The 25,314-nt window shown below is 36.6% G+C and overlaps 2 protein-coding genes and 1 long non-coding RNA gene across 3 annotated transcripts; all 3 read right to left on the bottom strand.

Moving 5' to 3' along the window:
• Positions 3,546–4,046, bottom strand: LOC107646701 (probable disease resistance protein At1g52660). Its single transcript, XM_016350868.1, has one exon. It carries the CDS (start codon positions 4,044–4,046, stop codon positions 3,546–3,548), a length of 501 nt encoding a protein of 166 aa, XP_016206354.1.
• On the bottom strand, positions 21,140–23,153 carry LOC110263936. The gene is made up of 4 exons (XR_002349664.1): positions 23,057–23,153; positions 22,232–22,374; positions 22,063–22,115; positions 21,140–21,911 (listed from the first exon to the last, which is right to left on the bottom strand). It is a non-coding gene; the product is annotated as an uncharacterized LOC110263936 (long non-coding RNA).
• Positions 24,191–24,926, bottom strand: LOC107648111. Its single transcript, XM_016352111.2, has 2 exons — positions 24,673–24,926; positions 24,191–24,592 (listed from the first exon to the last, which is right to left on the bottom strand). Exons 1-2 carry the CDS (start codon positions 24,774–24,776, stop codon positions 24,361–24,363), a joined length of 336 nt encoding a protein of 111 aa, XP_016207597.1. The 5' UTR covers positions 24,777–24,926; the 3' UTR covers positions 24,191–24,360.

The following is a 25,314-nucleotide window of genomic DNA, read 5'->3' as shown; positions in this document are numbered from 1 at the left end:
ATCATATATCCCTTTTAAATTTGGCATGAACTCCAACCTAAATTTCCTTAATCTAGGCAAGTGAATTTTGGAGAATGAATGTCATTACTGTTACTTCTCCTTCCAATCTCATCAAATCCTCCATCTTATTGCAGTGGCCGTCTCTAATTTCTTCAAGATTTGACAGTTGAAGCAAAAGTTTCTCTAAGAATAGGCTCTTTAAATTTGGACAAAATTCTACATTTATGATCTTTAATCTCATAAATGCAGATGAAGTCACTTCCCTACATATGATCTGCAACTTGATCAAATATCTCAGCACCAAAGTCTCCAGCATAGATAAATCGATTTGCTCAGTGTCAACAATTCTTTCTACACTGTAACAGAAAACTACTGTGCATTTCTTGAGCTTGTCTACATGCAAAAGGCAAGTAGTTAACTCTGATATCATAGCAGTCAATAAATCTCAACTCGGTAGTATTTGCTGGGATTGAAATTTCCTTTGGCAATGGATATGCCAAGAAATGCCACACTTGGTTTCTCCGAAACTTCTTGGATTTCTCCTAGTCTAACATTGAACTTGAACTTCTCTAGCTGAGCAGTGACCAAAGCAAGCATGCAGATTATAGAGAACACAGTGCCAGAAATCTACTTCAAGAGATGATAATCTCGAGGAGGATATGATTTCACCGATGCTGATTTCAGAAACGCTCAGTATCAATGATTTTTGAAAGCCGAGAGCATTAGATGCTAATAACTCCTCTAGAAGGGTTAGTGCTGAGAGAAAATCAGATGGCAAGATGTTAATCATGGTATTGGAAATATATAGCCTTCTCAGGTTGCATAGCTGTTTTATCCGATGTGGAAGTTGTTTTACGTTTCGGCAACCCGAAATGTCGAGAACCATCAACTAAGTGAGTTTTGCCACAGAAGGGATCAATTTCAAATTCCAGCAATTGCTCAATAAAAAGGCACATAGATTCTCTAAGTTAGAAACCGAACCCGGCAGCACCCTAAAAGATCACATGAAATTATATATAAGATAGACAAGTAAATCTCTTATTAATTTAGAGATATTCATTTAATTTCAATTAAAAATGAAGGAGATTCTTCATTCGAGGGGAGTAGACTACTCAAAAATTTTATACTTCTTTTTTTGCGATAAATAAAAAAAGGAGTTCATCAACAATGAAAAGTTGTTGGGTTTTTCTTTAGTGATAACTTGAATAAAGAGTAAAAGTTTTTAGATTATTTGATCCCAGTGTAAGATGCTGGTGTTTTTGTGGAAAACTGAATTTTCCAAAACACCCAAAACTCACCGGCAAGTGTACCGGGTCGCATCAAGTAGTAAAACTCACTTAGAGTGAGGTCGATCCCACAGGGATTGATGGATCAAGCAACTTTAGTGGGTGATTAGTTTAGTCAAGCTAACATTGAGTGAATTGTGTGAATTTGTAGCCAACAGAATGTAAATAACAGGAAATTTAAAGTGCAGAAAGTAAATGTGCAGAAACTTAAAGAACAAGAAAAGTAAATTGCAAGAATCTTAAATGACAAGAAATGTAAATTGCATAAAAAGTAAAGGGGCTGGGGTGCTGGAAGCAATGTAAACAGAGAAGCAAAATTTCAATGAATAAGAATTTAGAGCAATTGCAGGAAATGTAAATTGGAAGCAATGCAACAGAAAGTAAAAATGCTTGGAAAATTTTAAAAACAGAAAAGCAATGCTTAATTTGCAGCAATTTAAAGGTGGTTCAAGATCTCAGGAGTGAAAGAGACTAGATAACAAGTCTAGATCTCAAATCCTTCCTTGATCCAACAAGAACAATTGCAAAAGAAATAAAGAAAAGTAAATTGCAGAAAGAGTAGAAGAAGAAGCTGCAGATGGAGAATGAAAACAGAATTCCTTCCAATCTCAATCCAAAATTTCAAGACAGAAAAGAAAAATAAGAGAGAAAGCAAAATGAAAACTAAAAAGTGCCAAACTCCCTATTGGAGCTAGCCTCCTTTCAAATCAAGCTCCCCTTTTGAAAATGAGAGTGATGCCTTTATATAGGCTTTTCACAAAATAAAATGAAATTGAAATGAAAAACAAATTAAATGAAAATCCTAATTCTAGCTTGTTCTTGTGCCTTTGAGTGATGATGTGGGCTTTGCTTGCTTTGGATTTGAAGAGAGATGGGTTTGGTTGGCCTCAATTCAATTTGGTGAAGAATTGAATTTAATTGGAATTTTGGTTGAATTTTGGCCCATGGTCCACCTCCCAGGGGAAAGCTCGGCTCTTGGCAAGAGCTTTGGCCAAGAGCTTTGGTTCCCTTCCTTGCCAAAGTGTGCGCACGTTCCTTCCTTGTGACAAGAGAACAAAGGAAGCATTTGCTGGCCATTTTCCTTGGCACAAGAGTAGCGCCTAGTGTCTTCCCTTGGTATCCTTCTTCGAATCCTGGTGGAAGCACTTTGATTCATTTTTGCTTGTTTTTGGCCCTTAAAGATGCCTTTCATCCGTGCCTCAATTCTATGTCAAATATGGATTGCCATATATCGTTGGAAAGCTCTGAATGTCAGCTTTCCAACGCAACTGGAAGCACATCAATCGGACTTTTGTAGCTCAAGTTATAGCCCTTTGAAGGAGGCATGGTCATGCTGTGAGCGCCCAAGTTTAACTTAGCGAAAATTTTTGCCTCCAAGCTCATTTTCCTTGAGGCAAGCCCGAAAAAGCTCTTTGGCAAGAGCTTCAAAGCTCTTTGCCAAGAGCTTGGCTCTTGGTTCCTTCTTCATGTGTTCTTGATAAAGCTCTTGGCAAGAGCTTTTAAGCTCTTGGTAAGAGCTTTGTGTTCTTGCTCCTTGTTTTGAGCCACGCTTTTCTTCCTTTGGGCCACACTTCTCTTCCTTGATTTGGTCATGGGCCATGCTTTTAAAAGCGTGGCCTAAGCCTCCAAAGTGTGATCCAACTTCAAAGTGTACCCCAAAGCTCTTTTCTTCTTTTTAGCTTATTTTGTGCTCTTTTTGCTTCTTTTTCTTCTTATTTCCTACAAAGTTTATTAAATCAAAAGATCAAAGAAATATACCATTTAAGCACCAAAGAATGCAATATTTAAGCACTAATCATAAATTTCTTGTATGAAAAAGCATAGAAAAACATGACATGTTGACATGTCATCATAAGAGAAATCAAGAACTTTTAGACTTTGCATGAAATCAAAGAAGTCATAAGGTATATTTTGAGAGAAAGAGTTGTATTGCAATAACAGGGAAGTAACAGCTGGACATGATGGAGGATCGCCAAGAAAGATATTATCCCAACAAGCATGCATATTTTAGTTTATTCAATATGATTTTTCCCTTCTGTTTGCTTGTTGAAATGCTATCCAAAGCACCTAATGAACCTTCCCACACCCAATACTCAATCAATTCATTTGCATCAACATGATTACCTTCAGTATAGAGAGCACAATATAGAAAACAAGACCTACTTGTGTCATCCTTCAATTTTGTGAAGCTGAATTTCAAACGAGAAAAAACAGATTCTTCCATTTGTTCTATGTTGAGAGCTGAAGCTTTTAACCCCATCAATGAAATCTGCCATTCTGAAATATATCAGTTGCATTTCTCAAGGCACGCCCCACGGTAACAATACCAAGAGGCAATCCCATGCATTCTTTTGCCACATCTTTTGCAATCAGTTTGATGTCCGGAGAGGCCAATGCTTCACCCTTTACTTTGATATCTCTATCTGTTGTTTCCATGCCTCGGCAAACGCTTACCCTTCGAGTAGTTATTATCAATTTGCAACCGTTCTCCACAGTTGGAATTGGTATTCCAACTCTTTCAAGAGAGGATGGCTCCCATAGATCATCCTGAATCAAGGCAAACTTCTTCCTTCTTTGGAAAGCTTCAAACAGTGTGGCAGCGCTTGAAGTCTCATCCTGAAATCCTGAAAGTTCTATATCAAACTTCCCTGCAATAACCTTTTGTAACTCCTCAGTTTTCATGTCCTTTGAGGAACTAACCCAAATAACACTGTCAAATAGTCTATTTTCCCTCAATAGTCCATTGTTAATTTCAGGCATGATAATTTTTTTTCCCCACTCCGCCCATCCCATGAACACCAATAATTCTCACTCTATCATCCAATATGCAGTTCAAAATCTTGTTCAAGCTTTTCTTTTTTGTTGGAAGAGTTTGCCCTTTTCGAGGTGAAGTTTCAGCCAATGAATCATCTGCAAATCGACCTTTCTCTAGAAGTTCTCTCACCTCCTCCATTTTTTTCTCAATAAGTTTTCTGTTATGGTTATTAATAAAAAAGGGGAGGTGCATGAAGGGAGTCACAAATTGCAACACTGAGTTAGTTACAAATACAGGACACGTGGCAATTGATCAATATGAGAGTGAACCAGGCGTAGTGCCAGATAGAAGGTTATTAGCAGGAAGTTGCAACGATATGCTTTTTAGGTATGTTGTGGTAAATTCTCTTTCCCCGTATCTGATGACAAATTCTCTTAACCTTTTATTCTTTTATTCTTCTATTCTTCTTCTTGCTATCCCCTTCCTGCTTATTAAACCTCTTCCTCCCTTTCCAGGTTTCTTGATAGATGCTCGTTGTAGCTGAAGCTGAACTTATTCCTTAATTCCTTTATGACTTCAATTGTTATTATCACATCATTTAGTACTTGTCAATTTACTATTTCATTGAACTTGTTGCTATTTCTTCATACATAATAGAATAAAATTTTCCTTTATAAGTAAATTTCTATTGCAACATCCTTCCATTGGTGCTTTCATTGACAATGTCTGTCGCGGACAACATGAGAATGACAGGCATGGAGGCGGATATTAAAAAACTTTACCAAATGATTGAATTGGTAGCGGAAGAACATAGAGCAGAGAGGACTAGAGCCTCCGAGACTATGAATCTCAAATTTGATGCGCTTTAATCTTCTTTTACGCAACTGCTCCACAATTCGCACCGCTCCAACTCTCCTTGTGAGTTCTCACATGGTGCGAGCTCAACCAGGGACCTGCCGTTTCGCGCGGGATTGCAACCCCGAAGGGTGAATGTCGATCTGTCGAAATTTGATGGGAGTGATGCCTTGGGTTGGATTTTTTCATGGATCAATGTTTCGATTTCTTCCGAGTTCCAATGAAGAACAGGTGGGTTTAGCAGCGATTCAAATGTCGGGATCGGCCATTCCATAATTTCAATTATCACAGTGAGCGGCACAACTCCGTTCATGGACTCAACTCGAGGGAGATTGAGCTCAAGTTCGGACCCTCATTGTTCGAGTCTCCCAGGTAATTGCTCTTCAAGCTTCAACAACATGGAACGGTGAGTGAGTATTATTCCGAATTTGTTGCTTTAGCTAATCGTACTCAGATTGAACCACCTAGTGCCCTTAGGGACTGCTTTATAAGTGGATTAAGGCAGGATATTCAAAGAGAAGTGAAAGCTCAGCGTCCTCCAAGTTTGATGCGTGCTGTGACTTTGGCAAGACTGTATGAAGATAAATTTACCCTCGAACCATGTCACACTACAGGGCTGGCTACCCATAGCCCTTAGTTTGCTAACCAAGCTGTCGCCGCTACTCTAAAACCTAACACACGCCAATCCTTTCCTCCACTCCTTCCTACACCACCACAATAGCCCCTACCAAACACTACCAGAAATTCCACTCGAAAACTTACTCCGACTGAAGTCCAAAGTAAAAGGGAGAAAGGGTTATGCTACTGGTATGATGAGAAATTCTCAGCAAGTCATCGTTGTACCAATCGGCACTTCATGTCATTACAGCTTGAATTGGGGGATGAGACAGTGTCCGGGGGGGCCAACGGATGCATCTATGGGTGAGACCACGAACTTGCAGGTGTTGGATCATCATATCATTGAGCATCATTTATCCTATAACGCCATGCATGGTATTGAAGGCCCAACCATGATTCGAATTAAAGCCTTTATCAATGGCTTAGAGGTTCAGGCCTTACTTGATGGGGGTAGTTTTGATAGTTTTATTTAGCCCCGCATTGCTAAGTTTTTAAACTTACTGGTGGAGCCTACACTAGAGTTCAAAGTGATGGTTGGTGATTTTGATGTTCTGTCAGTGGAACGTCGGATTGGGGCTTTAGAGGTTGATCAAGTAGGTTGCATCGTTACGATCCCTAATGTTTTTGTTTTGCATGTGGTGGAAGGCGACTTGGTCATTGGCACTACATTGCTTAAGTTCTTGGAGCCCATATAATAGATTATGATGCAACTTTTTTGCGATTTATGCACATTGGTCAACTCACCACTATGTAGGAATGGAAATCGTAGAGAAAAATCAATCACCCTTACAGCTACCAGTTTCTATGGACCCTAAGTTAATGCAATTATTGACTAAGTATGCTGCTGTCTTTGCTAAACCTTCGGGCTTACCACCACAGCGGGCTCATGACCACTGCATTCCCTTGGTTAAGGACGCAGAACCGGTGAAGGCGAGACCATATCGGTATCCTCATAGTCAGAAAATCTAAATTGAATTGATGGTACAGGAAATGATTGATGAGGGAATTATTCAACCTAGCAAGAGCCATTTTGCATCTCGAATCTTGCTAGTGCGAAAGAAAGACGGGGCGTGGAGATTTTGCACTGATTACTGTGCTTTAAACAATATTACGATCAAAGACAGTTTTCCGATTCCAACTGTGGATGAATTGTTAGATGAGCTGTTTGATGCTCATGTCTTTTCTAAGTTGGATCTTCGCTCTGGCTATCACCAAATCTTGGTTAAGCCTAATGACTATTTCAGAACTACTTTTTGGACTCATCAAGGTCTTTATGAGTGGCTTATGATGCCATTCGATTTTAACAAATGCACCAGCCACGTTCTAAAGCCTCATGAATGACGTGTTTCACCCATATCTCAGAAAATTTGTGTTAGTATTTTTTGATGACATTTTAGTCTATAACGCATCTTGGGAGCTACACTTTCGACACTTGGAAACTGTTCTTCAAGTTTTACAGCAGGAGCAATTGTGCGCAAAGTTCTCTAAATATTTGTTTGGTACTCATGAAGTTGATTATTTGGGTCATACAATTTTCGGGGGTGGGGTTCACATGGAGGCTGATAAAGTCCAGGCAGTCCTCAGCTGGAGCAGCCACAAAACCTTAAGCAACTACGAGGGTTCTTAGGGCTTACTGGGTATTACCGCCACTTCATTAAAGGGTATGCTACTCTTGCAGCTCTGTTGATTGATCTTCTAAAAAAGGATGCTTTTAATTGGAGTGCTCAAGCTGATTTGGCTTTTGAAAATCTCAAGAGAGCTATCTCTTCCAAACCAGTATTGGCTTTGGCAAATTTTGAGCTACTCTTTGAAGTTGAAACTGATGCTTCCGGGTCCGGCATGGGTGCGGTGTTGACACAGAACAAACACCCCATTGCTTTCTTTTCTAAGAAATTATTATCCACAATGCATAATCAGTCATCTTACACGCGGAAATTCTATGGCATCACCGAGGCCATTGCAAAATTTCTCCATTATCTATTGGGGAAGAAATTCATCATTCGCACAGATCAGTAGAGTCTTAAGGCACTATTCGAACAGAATCTGTACACTCCTGAGCAACATAAGTGGCTGCACAAGCTGCTAGGATATGATTTCAGGATCCACTACAAGCCCGGAGTGGATAAATTTCTTGCTGATGCCCTTTCTAGATCATGTTTTGTTGCTTGGTCATCACAAAAGTCCGATTGGCTGCACCATCTAAAAATTTAAATTGCTCAGGATGCTAGCCTCAATGCCATTGTGCAGCAATGCAAAGAGGGTTCCTCGAATGATGCAAACTATGCTTTGAGAAATGGAATTCTCTTGTGACGAGACCGGGTGTTAATTCCCCAAACCAGCAGCTTAATCAATTCAATTCTAAATGAATATCATGATAGAGCTGTGGGAGGGCAGTCTGGCCAAATTTGTGCGACCTCTTATTGGCCTCACATGCAACGTCAAATACGTAGCTATGTGTTATTGTGTACTACTTGTCACTTGTCAGTAGGCGAAGGCTGAGACGAAGCTTCCCGCGGGGTTGTTGCAGCCTCTTCCCATACCTATGAGAGTTTGGAAGAACATTTGTATGGATTTTATTGTTGTTTTACCTCCCTCTGCTGGTTTTTCGATGATTATGGTGGTTGTAGACCGTTTAACCAAATTTGCTCATTTTATTCCACTCAAGCAGGATTTTAGTCGCAAAAGGGTTGCTGAGGCTTTCATAAAAAATGTGGTTAAACTGCATGGGTTTTCCTATTCTATTGTTTCAGATAGGGATAAGGTCATTGTCAGTTGATTTTGGCAGCAACTTTTTGTAACACCCTAATTACCCTTAGCCTTACCTCTAGCCATAAAGCAAAGGTTAATCAGAGGTTACGACAGTCCTAAGGCTTATACATATATAAGGGAATAATATATTGTAGAAGCCTGATGAAGGATTAAGCTCAAAGACAGAAGTACAAAAGCGTGAAACGTTCACACGAAGCTAACGCATAAGATACAAGGCATATGTATAAGAGAATAAAACATATATAAATATAAGAATATAATAATCATAGAGAACTAGCCGTTGCTTACGGAGTTTAAGCCGACTAGTTACAAATAGAAAGATACAGAGTTTTAGAATTTAAAACAGCTTATACAACATATCTCTCAAATAAGCCTCTAAGGCCATAAAGATAAATATACAAAAGGTGAGAGAATACTATGATGAAAGTAAATCAGAAATAAACAAGGAACGAACCATACTCCGCTCTGTCACCATATCCGCAATCTCACCGAAGTAGATTATGAACTGCGTCTGAAAAATAACAACAAAGTATGGAATGTGGATAATTATCCGATCCATGTGCAGCCCTAACAAACCTTATATCAAATCGAATGGTTTTCAATAATCTTTATTTCTAAACTAAATTCAACAAATTTTGGAAATTGAGGCAAAAGTTATGATCAAACAAAATTCACCAAAAATCCATTTTTAACCAAAAGTTCACAAATGCCAACTTTTTCCATTTTCACAATTCAAACCAACCAAAACCAAATAAAACCATTCCAAACTCCATTTTTCATCAACATCTAACCTTTACATCATATCACACCATTCGTACCATCTATTCCATCACACTTCCTCATTCTCAATCTCAACATGAATTATATATAACACTAAAATCAACCTTTCACCAACACTTTCATCAATCATAAATCTATCAATATCAATCATCATAACAAATATCATCTCATCTTAATCTATATATTCCACACCTAAAATTACTCAACCATTACACCATATATTACTACCAATCTATAATTTAGCAATACATAACATCATCAATTTCATATACCAAATTCTACTTGTAAACTCAAATCTCAACAATTTACATCATAAACTATCATCCCACCATACTCTATCAACATCAATAAACCCCATCTATCATTAACAATCCTCAAAAATCATCACTATCCAATTCCCACATCATATATCAACATCATCAATAATCATCAACAATACCAACAACTCTCAACTACCATAACAAATATCAACCTTTAATATCTCAATTTATCAACTCCTTAAACACTCATCTCCAATTACCAACAACATAATATTCATCATTACTCATCAACCACATCAACAACCATCCACAATTAACATTAAATAACATATAATTATTCATACATCAACCATATCCAATCCTATCTTAAGGTTAACTAGCCTAAGTTTCCAGAAACATTACATATTACATAAAGAAAACTGAAACCATACCTTGGCCGATTCTCAATATGCTCAAACACCAAACTTGATTCCAATCAAGCTTCCACCAAGCTCTAAACCATCAAAGCCAAATCAAAAGCCACCATCAACTCCAAAAATAAGCTTCATACATACAACATAACCATACATCAATAACTAAAGCTCATACTATACCAAACCACAAGGATAAAGAGATTGCTTACCTTATCCAATGAGATTAGGGGTAAAATCCATCAATTATCCGCTACTAGAGATCACCTAAACAAGCAAAACCACAAAATCTACTCAAAACCATAACCTCAAAAATGGAGAAATCTAGGACACGAAACTGGGGCTTGAGCTTCAAGTTCTTACCAAGTTTGCTTCAATAGAAATGTAGAGCTCGACGAGAGCTTCACGTGGCTGCAAACGGCTCGTCAATCGAAACTCCGGATCAAAAGTTATAGCTCCCAGAAGTTGGAGGTGAATAGTGTCACCCCCTTCCTTCTCCCTTCTCTCTTCTCACTGTCCCTCTCTCTTTCTTTTCTGAAAAATGAGCTCAAAGCTCATTTAATGAGCTTATATATGTTGGACCTTGGACCCGGTTTGGGTCCAGTCTAATCCGTTAGCGTTTTAAGCCCGTTTGGTCCACTTTGGGCCAAAACCTTTAAGATTAGTGCCCGATTTTCAATTCTAAATTATTTTCATCCTTTCAAAATAATAAATCAATTTTTTCAGAATATTATTTTTCTCAAAACATAGTACCGGACAAGCTTAAACCGGTTCGACCGGTTCGGCTGTCGGTTCTCGGTCTTTCGCAGAAAATAAATTTTCTAACTCAGAAAAATTCACTGAAACCAAATTTCACCTTTATATTTTCAAATTAAAAAATTCTAAATTTTGAATCCATCTCGGGCACTTAAAATTATAATTTTATCAAAATGATTTTACGTGAAAAATTTCAGTTCTTACATTCTCCCCTCCTAATAAAAATTTCACCCTCAAAAATTCGAATTACACTATATATTCTCCTCAAAGCGTTCTACCGTGTCAATGTCCCCTCTCGCCTTTCGCTGCGTCACTCTGATTATCGTCACCAAGCACCCGAAATTTTTTCCTTAAGACAAAAACCGATTTTTGTAACATGTTTCTAAAACCTTCAAAACAAGATCAAGATCAAACCTTTTTCAACGGACTCAAAAATCATTTATTCTTAAATCAATTACTTTGAACCACAATTTTCTTAAATTCATTTAAAATCCTTAAATCATAATTTCAAGTTGAATTCCTTTTTAATAAGATAAAATATTAAACCAAAATCACAAATCAAGAAAATCTTAAAACTCACCTTTTCTGTAAACCATATTATCTAAACCAAGAGTTTTGATTAAGTTTCAAAAGCAAAACATTTAAACCAAAAGTTTCAAACTAATTTTCAAAATCGTTTTAAGCTTTAAAACCTTTTTAACAAGAATCTAAGCCATACCGTGAAGAAATTGAAAATCTTAACTAAAAACTGCAAAAAAAACAATCGGCACTTCTGTTGCCACCAGTGCCGAACCGCACCCATCAACTGCTATACTGCAAACTCCACGAACTGGTTTCCCAGAACATGTTGAGCTTATAACGCATAGGCTAGGTTATCCATCCTCACTACCTCTCCGTTAACGTAATTGGCCTCGTTCAGGAGTTGCCATTCGGGTTTTCCTTCCACACCAAAAAATTGATATCAAGGTGATTAATCTTAATATCTCAAGCTCAATGCTTTAATTACCCCCAAAGGCACTCACAAACAAGTATGCTATGCATATCAAGCAGATAACCTAAATAGCATGAAAGAAAAATGACCCAGAGTGTGCAACAAAGCATAATCGGTCTATCCCTCAGGCTCACGAGGACGAACCACTCTGATACCACTATAAGGGAATAAAATATTGTAGAAGCCCGATGAAGGATTAAGCTCAAAGACAAAATTACAAAAGCGTAAAATGTTCACATGAAGCTAACACATAAGATACAAGGCAAATGTATAAGAGAATAAAACATATATAAATATAAGAATATAATAATCATAGAGAACTAGCCGCAGCTTGCGGAGTTTAAGCCGACTAGTTACAAATAGAAAGATACAGAGTTTTAGAATTTAAAACAGCTTATACAACCTATCTCTCAAATAAGCCTCAAAGGCCATAAAGATAAATATACAAAAGGTGAGAGAATACTATGACGAAAGTAAATCAGAAATAAACAAGGAACGAATCATACTCCGCTCTGTCACCATATCCGTAATCTCACCGAAGTAGATTATGACCTGCGTCTGAAAAACAATAACAAAGTATGGAATGAGAACCGGGGGTTCTTAGTATGGTAACAGTGCCCAATGATGTAAGATGTAAGGTTCCGGGATGCCGAAGGCAATCCTAGAACTTCATATCACATACGGATATTCAAGCTTAGAACAAAATATAATTAACGTAAACCTTAAAAAATAAACAGGGTTTTCTAAACTTAAAGGATTCTAACTAATACTAATCACACCGCTGTATCTCACAGCCTTCGCCAACCTAACCTCCGTGCGATCCCATCACCACCACCTACCTAATCTCCTCAGCACCAGACAAATACAAGATAAATGCAAGCAAGTAAAACACATAGAGTATTCATTTATAGCAAGTAATTCAAGATGCAAGTAGGCATGTTATATAATTAGGCAAACTCAAGTAAACAAAGCAAGCAAGCATGTAGAAGATGCACATGATGAATGTCTACCCTATTGGCTGTGATATCACATGTCGGTTACCGCCAAACCCAACAGAAAATCCGGTCGACAACTCCTGGATTAGCCTCTCTATTGCGCATAAGGAGGAAAATTCCGAGGGATGAGTGCCCTACCACCTTCTCGTTTCAGAGAGAAACATTCCGAGGGAGAGTGCCCTACCACCTTCCTCTGGATGTCGCATAATTCCGCGGGTTAGTGCCCTACCACCTTGCAATAAGAGAGAAGTCGCATTTTTAGGAGGAATTTCAAGGGATAAGTGCCCTACCACCTTCTCCTTTCAGAGGGAAACATTCCGAGGGAGAGTGTCCTACCACCTTCCTCTGATTGAGAGAAATATGAGTGAGAAGCCCAGATTCAACTCTCATATCCGAACATAGGCGGGAATGCCACAGCCCCTACGACGGAGAATAATGCACATCGTAATCACATATTTAATCTCAGAGACCACTGCTCATAGCACACTTCCACTCATACTCGTCACAACCATCATCAATTCACAACTTTCTAATCCGAACTCACTAGTTCGTCACTTTCTCAATTCATATACCATTCTTCCTTCGCACCCCATCAAACCCATCCTCAGTACACCAGAAACCTAGGCCTCCGTCTTCTAACTTTTCAAAGTAAAACCCAATTAAACCTCCTAGGACCATTCCCTTATTCCGATACCCAAAAATAAGCCCAAAAGTCTTAAAATGGTGTCACAGAAGCTTATAAGTTTGTTGGGAATGTGAAATAATTGAAAACAAAGTTTAAGTTTGAGAAACAGGGGCGTGTGCGTACGCATAGGGGTGTGCGTACGCACAGGTACCAAAATTCTCAATGTCCGTTCACTCGCACAACCTGTGCTAGCGCCCCCAACAGACTGACCTTCCCAACGTGTGCGTGCGCACAGGGCTATGCGTACGCACAAGTTATAAAACTTTCTTGGTGTGTGCATGCGCACAAGTCTGTGTGTACGCACATACCAGAAATCATAAAATTCTGCAACTCTGCAGAATTCCAGATTTTGACACAATTTTTTGAATGATCATAACTTCCTCTACAAAAATCCAAATTTTACAAATCTTATATCAAATCAAAGGGTTTTCAATAATCTTTATTTCTAAACCAAATTCAACAAATTTTAAAAATCGAGGCAAAAGTTATGATTAGACAAAGTTCACCAAAAATCTATTTTTAACCAAAAGTTCACAAATGCCAACTTTTCCCATTTTTACAACTCAAACCAACCAAAACCAAATAAAACCATTCCAAACTCCATTTTTCATCAACATATATCCTTTACATCATATTACACCATTCGTACCATCTATTCCATCACACTTCCTCATTCTCTATCTCAACATCAATTATATATAACACTAAAATCAACATTTCACCAACACTCTCATCAATCATAAATCTATTAATATCAATCATCATAACCAATATCATCTCATCTTAATCTATATATTCCACACCTAAAATTACTCAACCGTTACACCATATATTACTACCAATCTATAATTTAGCAATACATAACATCATCAATTCCATATACCAAATTCTACTTGCAAACTCAAATCTTAACAATTTACATCACAAACTATCATCCCACCATACTCTATCAACATCAATAAACCCCATCAATCATTAACAATCCTCAAAAATCATCACTATCCAATTCCCACATCATACATCAACATCATCAATAATCATCAACAATACCAACAACTCTCAACTACCATAACAAATATCAACCTTTAATATCTCAATTTATCAACTCCTTAAACACTCATCTCCAATTACCAACAACATAATATTCATCATTACTCATCAACCACATCAACAACCATCCACAATTAACATCAAATCACATATAATTATTCATACATCAACCATATCCAATCCTATCTTAGGGTCAACTAGCCTAAGTTTCCAGAAACATTACATATTACATAAAGGAAATCGAAACCATACCTTGGCCAATTCCCAATATGCTCAAACACCAAACTTGATTCCAATCAAGCTTCCACCAAGCTCCAAACCATCAAAGCCAAATCAAAAGCCACCACCAACTCCAAAAACAAGCTTCATACATACAACATAACCATACATCAACAAATAAAGTTCATACTATACCAAACCACAAGAATAAAGAGGTTCCTTACCTTATCCAATGAGATTGGGGGTAAAATTCATCAATTACTTGCTACTAGAGATTACCTAAACAAGCAAAACTACAAAATCTACTCAAAACCATAACCTCAAAAATGCAGAAATTTAGGGCACAAAACTGGGGCTTGAGCTTCGAGTTCTTACCAGATTTGCTTGGATAGAAATGTAGAGCTCAACGAGAGCTTCGCATGGCTGCAAATGGCTCGTCAATCGTAACTCCGGATCAAAAGTTATGGCTCCCGGAAGGTGGAGGTGAATAGGGTCACCCCCTTCCTTCTCCCTTCTCTCTTCTCACCGCCCCTCTCTCTTTCTTTTCTGAAAGATGAGCTCAAAACTCATTTAATGAGCTTATATATGTTGGACCTTGGGCCCAGTTTGGGTCTGGTCCAATCCGTTAGCGTTTTTAGCCCGTTTGGCCTACTTTGGGCCAAAACCTTTAAGATTAGTGCCCGGTTTTCAATTCTAAATTATTTTCATCCTTTCAAAATAATAAATCAATTTTTCAAAATATTACTTTCCTCAAAACACAGTACCGGACAGGCTTAAATCGGTTCGACCGGTTCGGCTGCCGGTTCTCGGTCTTTCGTAGAAAATACATTTTCTGACTCAGAAAAATTTACTGAAACCAAATTTCACCTTTATATTTTAAAATTAAAACTTATAAATTTTGAATCCATCTCGGGCACTTAAAATTATTATTTTATCAAAATAGTTTTATGTGAAAAATCCTGGTTCTTACATTCTCCCCTCCTAATAAAATTTTTGCCCTCAAAAATTTGAATTACGCTATATATTCTCCTCAAAGCGTTCTACCGTGTTAATGTCCCCTCTCGCCTTCCGTTGCGTCACTCTGATTATCATCACCAAGCACCCGAAATTTTTTCTTAAGACAAAAATCGATTTTTGTAACATGTTTCTAAAACCTTCAAAACAAGATCAAGATCAAACCTTTTTCAAAGGACTCAAAAATCATTTATTCTTAAATCAATTACTTTGAACCACATTTTTATTAAATTCATTTAAAATCCTTGAATCATAATTTCAAGTTGAATCCCTTTTTGATAAGATAAAATATTAAACCAAAATCACAAATCAAGAAAATCTTAAAACTCACCTTTTCTGTAAATCATATTATCTAAACCAAGAGTTTCGATTTAGTTTCAAAAGCAAAATATTTAAACCAAAAGTTTCAAACTAATTTTCAAAATCGTTTTAAGCTTTAAAACCTTTTTAACAAGAATCTAAGTCATACCGTGTAGAAATTAAAAATCTTAACTAAAAACCGCAAAAGAAATAATCGGCACTTCTGTTGCCACCAGTGCCGAACCGCACCCATCAACTGCTATACTGCAAACTCCACGAACTAGTTTTCCAGAGCATGTTGAGCTCGTAACACATAGGCTTGGTTATCCATCCTCACTACCTCTTCGTTAACGTAATCGGCCTCGTTCATGAGTTGCCATTCAGGTTTTCCTTCCACACCAAACAATTGATATCGAGGTGATCAGTCTCAATATCTCAAGCTCAGTGCTTTAATTACCCCTAAAGGCACTCACAAACAAGCATGCTATGCATATCAAGCAGATAACCTAAATAGCATGAAAGAAAAATGACCCAGAGTGTGCAACGAAGCACAATCGGTCCATCCTTCAGGCTCACGAGGACGAACCGATCTGATACCACTAAATGTATCACCCTAATTACCCTAAGTCTTACCTCTATCCGTAAAGCAAAGATTAATCAGAGGTTATGATATTCCTAAGGCTTATACATATTTATATATATATAAGGGAATAATATATTGTAGAAGCCTGATGAAGGATTAAGCTCAAAGACAGAATTACAAAAGCATGAAACGTTCACACAAAGCTAACGCATAAGATACAAGGCATAGGTATAAGAGAATAAAACATATATAAATATAAGAATATAATAATCATAGAGAACTAGCCGCAACTTGCGGAGTGTAAGCCAACTAGTTACAAATAGAAAGATACATAGTTTTAGAATTTAAAACAGCTTATTCAACCTATCTCTCAAATAAGCCTCTAAGGCCATAAAGATAAATATACAAAAGGTGAGAGAATACTATGACAAAAGTAAATCAGAAATAAACAAGGAACGAACCATACTACGCTCTGTCACCATATCCGCAATCTAACCGAAGTAGATTACGACCTGCGTCTGAAAAACAACAACAAAGTATGGAATTAAAACTGGAGATTTTCAGTATGGTAACAGTGCCCAATGATGTAAGATGTAAGGCTCCGGGACGTCGAAGGCAATCCTAGAACTTCACATCACATACGGATATTCAGCTTAGAACAAAATATAATTAACGTAAACCTTAAACAATAAACAGGATTTTCTAAACTTAAAGGATTCTAACTAATACTAATCACACCGTTGTATCCCACAGCCTTCGCCAACCTAACCTCCGTGCGATTCCATCACCACCACCTACCTAACCTCCTCAGCACCAGACAAACACAAGATAAATGCAAGTAAGTAAAACACATATAGTATTCATTTACAGCAAGTAATTCAAGAAGTAAGTAGGCATGTTATACAATTAGGCAAACTCAAGTAAACAAAGCAAGCAAGCATGTAGAAGATGCACATGATGAATGTCTGCCCTATTGGCTGTGATATCACATGTCGGTTATCGCCAAACCTGACAGAAAATCCGGTCGACAACTCCCGGGTTAGTCTCTCTATTGCGCATAAGGAGGAAAATTCCGAGGGATGAGTGCCCTACCACCTTCTCCTTTCAGAGGGAAACATTCCGAGGGAGAGTGCCCTACCACCTTGCAATCAGAGAGAAGTCACATTTTCAGGAGAAATAATTCCGAGGGATAAGTGACCTACCACCTTCTCCTTTCAGAAGGAAACATTCCGAGGGAGAGTGCCTTACCACCTTCCTCTGGTTGCAAGAAATATGAGTGAGAAGCCCAGCTTCAACTCTCATATCTGAACATAGGCGGGAGACTGCCACAGCCCCTACGACGGAGAATAATGCACATCGTAATCATATATTTAATCTCAGAGACCACTGCTTATAGCACACTTCCACTTATACTCGTCACAACCATCATCAATTCACAACTTTCTATTCCGAACTCACTAGTTCGTCACTTTCTCAATTCATATACCATTCTTCCTTCGCACCTCATCAAACTCATTCTCAGTACACCAGAAACCTAGGCCTTCGTCCTCTAACTTTTCAAAGTAAAACCCAATTAAACCTCCTAGGACCTTTCCCTTATTCCGATACCCAAAAATAAGCCCAAAAGTCTTAAAATGGTGTCACAGAAGCTTACAAGCTTGTCGGGAAGGTGAAATAATTGAAAACAAAGTTTAAATTTGAGAAACAGGGCATGTGCGTATGCACAGGGGTGTGCACACGCGCACGCCCAGGAAGTTCCAAAACGTGTGCATACGCATAGGGGTGTGCGTATGCACATGTACCAAAATTCACAATGTCCGTTCACTCGCACAACCTATGCTAGCGCCCCCAGCTGACTGACCTTCCTAACGTGTGCGTGCGCACAGGGCTGTGCGTACGCACAAGTTGTAAAACTTTCTTGGTGTGTGCGTGCGCATAAGGCTGTGCGTACGCATATACTAGAAATCATAAAATTCTGCAACTCTGCAGAATTCCAGATTTCGACATCAATCTTTGAATGATCATAACTTCCTCTATAAAAATCCAAATTTAACAAACCTTATATCAAATCGAAGGGTTTTCAATAATCTTTATTTTTAAACCAAATTCAACAAATTTTGAAAATCGAGGCAAAAGTTATGATTAGACAAACTTTCCCAAAAATCCATTTTTAACCAAAAGTTCACAAATGCCAACTTTTCCCATTTTCACAACTCAAATCAACCAAAACCAAATAAAACTATTCCAAACTCCATTTTTCATCAACATCTAACCTTTACATCATATTACACCATTCGTACCATCTATTCCATCACACTTCCTCATTCTCAATCTCAATATGAATTATATATAACACTAAAATCAACCTTTCACCAACACTTTCATCAATCATAAATCTATCAATATCAATCATCATAACCAATATCATCTCATCTTAATCTATATATTCCACACCTAAAATTACTCAACCATTACACCATATATTACTACCAATCCATAATTTAGCAGTACATAACATCATCAATTCCATATACCAAATTCTACTTGTAAACTCAAATCTCAACAATTTACATCACAAACTATCATCCCACCATACTCTATCAACATCAATAAACCCCATCAATCATTAACAATCCTCAAAAATCATCATTATCCAATTCCCACATCATACATCAATATCATCAATAATCATCAACAATACCAACAACTCTCAACTACCATAACAAATATCAACCTTTAATATCTCAATTTATCAACTCCTTAAACACTCATCTCCAATTACCAACAACATAATATTCATCATTACTCATCAACCACATCAACAACCATCTACAATTAACATCAAATCACATATAATTATTCATACATCAGCCATATCCAATCCTATCTTAGGTCAACTAGCCTAAGTTTCCAGAAACATTACATATTATATAAAGAAAACTGAAACCATACCTTGGCCGATTCCCAATATGCTCAAACACCAAACTTGATTCCAATCAAGCTTCCACCAAGCTCCAAACCATCAAAGCCAAATCAAAAGCCACCACCAACTCCAAAAACAAGCTTCATACATACAACATAACCATACATCAACAACTAAAGCTCATACTATACCAAATCACAAGGATAAAGAGGTTGCTTACCTTATCCAACGAGATTAGGGGTAAAATCCATCAATTACTCGCTACTAGAGATCACCTAAACAAGCAAAACCACAAAATCTACTCAAAACCATAACCTCAAAAATGCATAAATCTAGGGCACGAAACTGGGGCTTGAGCTTCAAGTCCTTACCAGGTTTGCTTAGATAGAAACGTAGAGCTCGATAAGAGCTTCACGTGGCCGTAAACGGCTTATCAATCGGAGCTCCGGATCAAAAGTTATGGCTCCCGGAAGGTGGAGGTGAATAGTGTCACCCCCTTCCTTCTCCCTTCTCTCTTTTCACCGCCCTTCTCTCTTTCTTTTCTGAAAAATGAGCTCAAAGCTCATTTAATGAGCTTATATATGTTGGATCTTGGGTCAGGTTTGGGTCCGGTCCAACCTGTTAGCGTTTTAGCCCGTTTGGTCCGCTTTGAGCCAAAACCTTTAAGATTAGTGCCCGGTTTTCAATTCTAAATTATTTTCATCCTTTCAAAACAATAAATCAATTTTTTCAGAATATTATTTTCCTCAAAACACAGTACCGATAGGCTTAAACCGGTTCGACTGATTCGGCTGCCGATTCTCGGTCTTTCGCAGAAAATACATTTTCTGACTCAGAAAAATTCACTGAAACCAAATTTCACCTTTATATTTTCAAATTAAAACTTCTAAATTTTGAATCCATCTCAGGCACTTAAAATTATTATTTTATCAAAACGGTTTTACATGAAAAACCCCGGTTCTTACACTTTTCAAGATGCAAGGCACAAGTCTGGCGATGAGTTCTTCCTATCATCCTCTAACGGATGGGCAAAGTGAAGTTGTGAATAAGACCTTAGAGATGTACTTGCGTTGTTTCTATTTTGACAGCCCACGAAGATGGTTTGAGATGCTTCTATGCGCCCCTTTCTGGTACAACACCAGCGTGCATAGCTGTACTAAAATGTCGCCTTTTAAGGCATTATATGGCCGAGACCTCCCAACTTGGTGCGGTATGAATTCTGCCCTAATGATGAGCAATCTTTGCAAGATATGCTACAAGCTAGAGATCAATTCCTTGATCAGCTCAAGCTTAATCTCACTCACTCACAGCAGTTTATGAAGCACTATAAGCGTCGAAGGCACTTGGAGTTGGAAGTGAAGAACTTTGTCCTGGTCAAACTCCAACCTTATAGACAACATTCAGCAGCTTTACAGAAGAACCAGAAACTTAGTATGCGTTACTTTGGCCCTTTCGGATTAGTCACAAGCTCAGTCTCGTGGTATATCGTTTGGTACTACCTGTAGAAGCTAGAATTCATAATGTTTTTCACATCTCCTCCTTAAAGTGGTTTCGTGGTGAGCAGCATGATCATTACTTGCCAATGCCACTTCGCTCTACTGAATTTGGACCTATCATTGAACCTCACAAATTGCTGGCTACTAGAACAATTTTAAAGGATGGGAAAGAAGTACAAGAAGTTTAGGTTCAGTGGGGGCAAAGTGCGGGTGCTAAGGTTACTTGGGAAGAAGATAACAAATTCTGATGTGTTTATCCCACTTTCAACCTTGAGGACAAGGTTGTTGTTGAAGAGGAGGGTAATGTTATAGTTATTAATAAAAAGGGGGAGGTGCATAAAGGGAGCGTCACAAATTACAACAGTGAGTTAGTTATAAATACGGGACACGTAACAATTGATCAGGATGAGAGGGGACCGAGGCATAGTGCCAGAGAGAAGGTTATTAGCAGGAGGTTGCAAGGATATGCTCTTTAGGCATGTTGTGGTAAATTCTCTTCCCATATACCTAATGACAAATTCTCAGAACCTTTTATTCTTCTATTCTTCTTCCTGTTATCCCTTTCCTGCTTTTAAATCTCTTCCTCCCTTTCCAGGTTCCTTAATGGATGTTCACTGTAGCTGAGATGCAACTGAACTTATATTTCTTAATTCTTTTATGATTTCAATTGTTATTATCACATCATTTAGTACTTATTAATTTACTATTCCATTGAACTTGCTATTACTTCTTCATACATAATAGAATAATTTTTTTTTATAAGTAAATTTTTACTACAATACCCTTTCATTCTCCCCTCTTTATTCTTGAACTATAATAAAATGGAGAGAAAACTTGTGCTTCCACTTTCTTGTTCAACTTTTCTGATGATCTTATTTACTTCATTTGCAATCTCATCAACATGTTTCAGCTATAATTCTACTTCTTTCTTTGGATTCATCCCTTTTTGAAGCCACCTTTGATTTAGCTTGGCCCACATATCAATTTTTTGGGCATCTAGCTCCTTCAACAATGACTTGAGCATGTTCAAATTCCTTTTGAATCTTCTAAGGTGTCTAATATGATGACCAAGTGATTCTTGAAGACAGTTCTGTGTACAGAGGCAGCTCATAACTCCCATGATCGCACCAACGATGTTAATAGCCATTTCAAAATCAAATATATATCTGGTTAAGACACAAGAAGGTGCTCTTCAGTTTGGATTAATTATATAGTATGTAGTTTCAATATGTCTAAGAAGATAAGAACAAATTTACAAGTTATTTTACACATTTACATAATTTGAATATAGACCTATTTCAGAAGGATTTGTCATACCTTGTACTTTCAGAAAAAGTCTCACTTGTAAGCTCAAACTATCGCTGCTAGATCTTGAATGAAAGTACAGACATACAAATAAGGGACACATTAAAGAAAAAAGAACAAAACTAGTAATCAATTATCAGTTTAGGAGGGTCTAAAACAAGTTTTTTAATATTGAGCTCACCTGATAAGAATTTATGATCTTCCGCTTCAATTAACACCGGCTAGAACCTCGAAAGAGAAATGGAATTCTTGATGCTGTTTTGCAACGATAGACATTGACTCAATGTCTTGAGTTGAGTGTTGACTATGATAGTGTGACACAATCTAAAGTTAATCATAATCAACTACTAATATAAAATAGATGTTAAAATAGAATATACATTAAAATAACTTAAACAATACACGTTTATACACAAATATATCATAACTTAATTGGTAATTTATTTTTTACGTACGCATAGCATTTTTTATTTACAAAACTAAAATAAATCACCTCAGCGACTTTTAATATATCTAGTTTGAGTCACGTCACTAACGTCGTTATCCAACTTGAGTTACATCATTTTTTTAATATATCCAGTTTGAGTCACGTCATTAATGCCGTTGTCCAACTTGAGTCACGTCATTAATGCCGTTAAACTCCACTGACGGATATGAGTAATTACATTGGTGCAGTTTTTCAAATTTAAAAATCAAATTATAGCAATTAAAAAGTCAAAGAACAAATAAGTATAACTCAACAATCTTAGAGACCCACATGGAGTTTAATTCAATTCGTATAGGCTGAAAATTTTTTTCGTTCCTAACCTTATTTTGCATATAAAATTATCCCTAAAGTTTAAACCCAAGTTTTAAAATCATCTTTTTTACTTAAATATTAAAATTTTAAACCAAATTACCCATAACAAAAAAAATAAAAGAAAGAAAGTGTTTCTGTTCCTACAAAAAGGGTAGAAAGAAGAAGAAAGGGAAAGGGAAGAAAAAGAAGAAGCTGTCCACAATCTACCTCTGCCTCTACTTTTACCGCTATCTCTGTACGATTTTGGTCTCTAAGTTAAGGACAATTTTTAAAATCAAGTTAAATCTTAGGAACGATTTTGTATGCAAAGAAAAAGTTAGAGACAAAAAAAATTTTCGACTTATACCTTAGTGACCAAAATCATACTTAACCCTAATAAATACATTATATCTAAACCATTTCAAAAATATAGAATAAAAATAAAATCAAACATATATATTTTTTATTTTTTATTAATATACAATTAGACACAAAAAATACGTGTGTCAAATAAGTATCGAATAAATTTACAAAATATATTAAATATATAGACACGATAACTCAATAAAATATTCATATTCCATACATTTGGTGAATAACATGTTTGACATTAGAAATAAATTCTTTCGATTTCTTTTGCAATTAAAAGTATAAAATGTAATTTTTATTTTTTTAATATTTTTTTATCATTTTTTTTCTTTCATTTATAAAATGTATAGTAAAAAATTACACTTATCCTCAAAGTGAGAAAAAAAAAATTGACTGACACTTTATCATCTCGTCAGACGTTTTAGATTTAAATTTAATATCATACATAATTAAAGAAAAGGAATGTGACTCAGTGGCTGTAAATCTGTAATTTGATTGAGATTTTTAGTAGTAATAAGTTTCTAAATAAAGACACCTATTTTGAGAGGTCAAATAAAAAAGTTATTGGTAAAAACTTAGTATAATTTCTAAAAATTGTAAAAATAAAAAGGCTATCACGTTAAACATGCATTAAACATGCTATGAGTCCAAAACTCCAAATATCCATCATATAGATCTATTCCACATTGGTAGGGTCCGACATAAAAATCAGGAATTATTAAAAGAGAGAATGAATAAATAAAAGAGAAATATCCAAAATGAATTTGACCAGTCAAAGGAACAATAAAAGTTGCATTTTAAGTCTTATAAACACGTAAAGGAGATTGGTTTGAATAGGACATGCATTGACTGATTTGTTTTCTCCTCTTTTGTCTTTGACCAAATAATACCATTTACTATCATCTCTCTCATATGTCAGGCATCTAAATTCAGTTCTCATCACCACAACCAAACACTCATAAATGGACAAAGAGTAGTAGTAGGGGCCATAAAACTAACAAACATAAATTTAATTTCAATAAAAACTTATATTGATTTACTAATTAATGTCATAAAATTAAATCAGTGTTAATATTAATAACTCGAATAATAGTAATAATATATACTACTAATACATTAATTAATTAACAAGATCATGATGATGGTGTTGAATATTATCATGATCATGAAGACGAAGAAGAAGAAGATTCAGATTCAAACTTGTAGTACTTATCAACTGCAACAGAAACATCCCAAGTGCAACTAAGTCCCTTTGGAATGGTAACAAGGTCACCAGCACCAAACTCAACAAAATCTGATGAACCTTTTGGGTATGCCTTCACTTTCCCTTTCAGCAAATAGCATGTCTCTTCTGCATCAAATTTCAACTGGTACTTCCCAGGAGAACAACCCCATCTGAGATTATCAATTATATAATTATTATTTCACATTAAATACTATACCTATAAAAAAAGAAGGCACATAACATAACATACTTGGGCCAACACTTGATGTTGAGTTCAGAGAGGCGTGACTGTGAAGGGTTTCTTTCAATGGTGATTCTAAGGTTGTTGGAGTTTGATGAATTATCTTCAGCCATGGAATTGAACTATGAATGGAGAGATAGAGAGTGTATTATGTATTTTATATGAACAGGGTCTTGAGTTTTGGCAACATGCAGGGTGGGATTTTAAGGAGAGAAAAAAAAAAAGAAGGAATCTTTGTGCAGTGTTTTTGGAAGAGGATAAGACTTTATAATAAGAGACATTGAAGGAAATATGATAATAATACCTAATGAATTTAATCCTTTTATTTAGATGACCTATCACATCATGCCACGTAAGTTAGAATGCTTTTTCAACGAAATCATTTATTGCATCTTTCAGCTCGTGGGGAGAGATATTCCTTTCTGTGGTTTTTCTCTTTTTCTGTCCGCTAAATGCCATAAGAAACTTTGAGATGCGTTTAGATTTAATCATAGTCAAACCTCTTCATTACAGTCAAACTCTTTTAATGTTGTGATTGAATAATATGATACTCCCTCTGTCCCCCGATATAAATATAAGTTGATTTACAAATGTGCATAATTATTAAGATAGCATTTTAGTCTGTAATTACTATTACTGGAAATTTTAATT

Source organism: Arachis ipaensis, chromosome B06 (assembly GCF_000816755.2).
Source record: "Arachis ipaensis cultivar K30076 chromosome B06, Araip1.1, whole genome shotgun sequence".
NCBI classification, from domain to species: Eukaryota; Viridiplantae; Streptophyta; class Magnoliopsida; order Fabales; family Fabaceae; genus Arachis; species Arachis ipaensis.
Note: the sequence above shows the minus strand (reverse complement) of the source record. Positions and strands in the feature narration are given on the sequence as shown.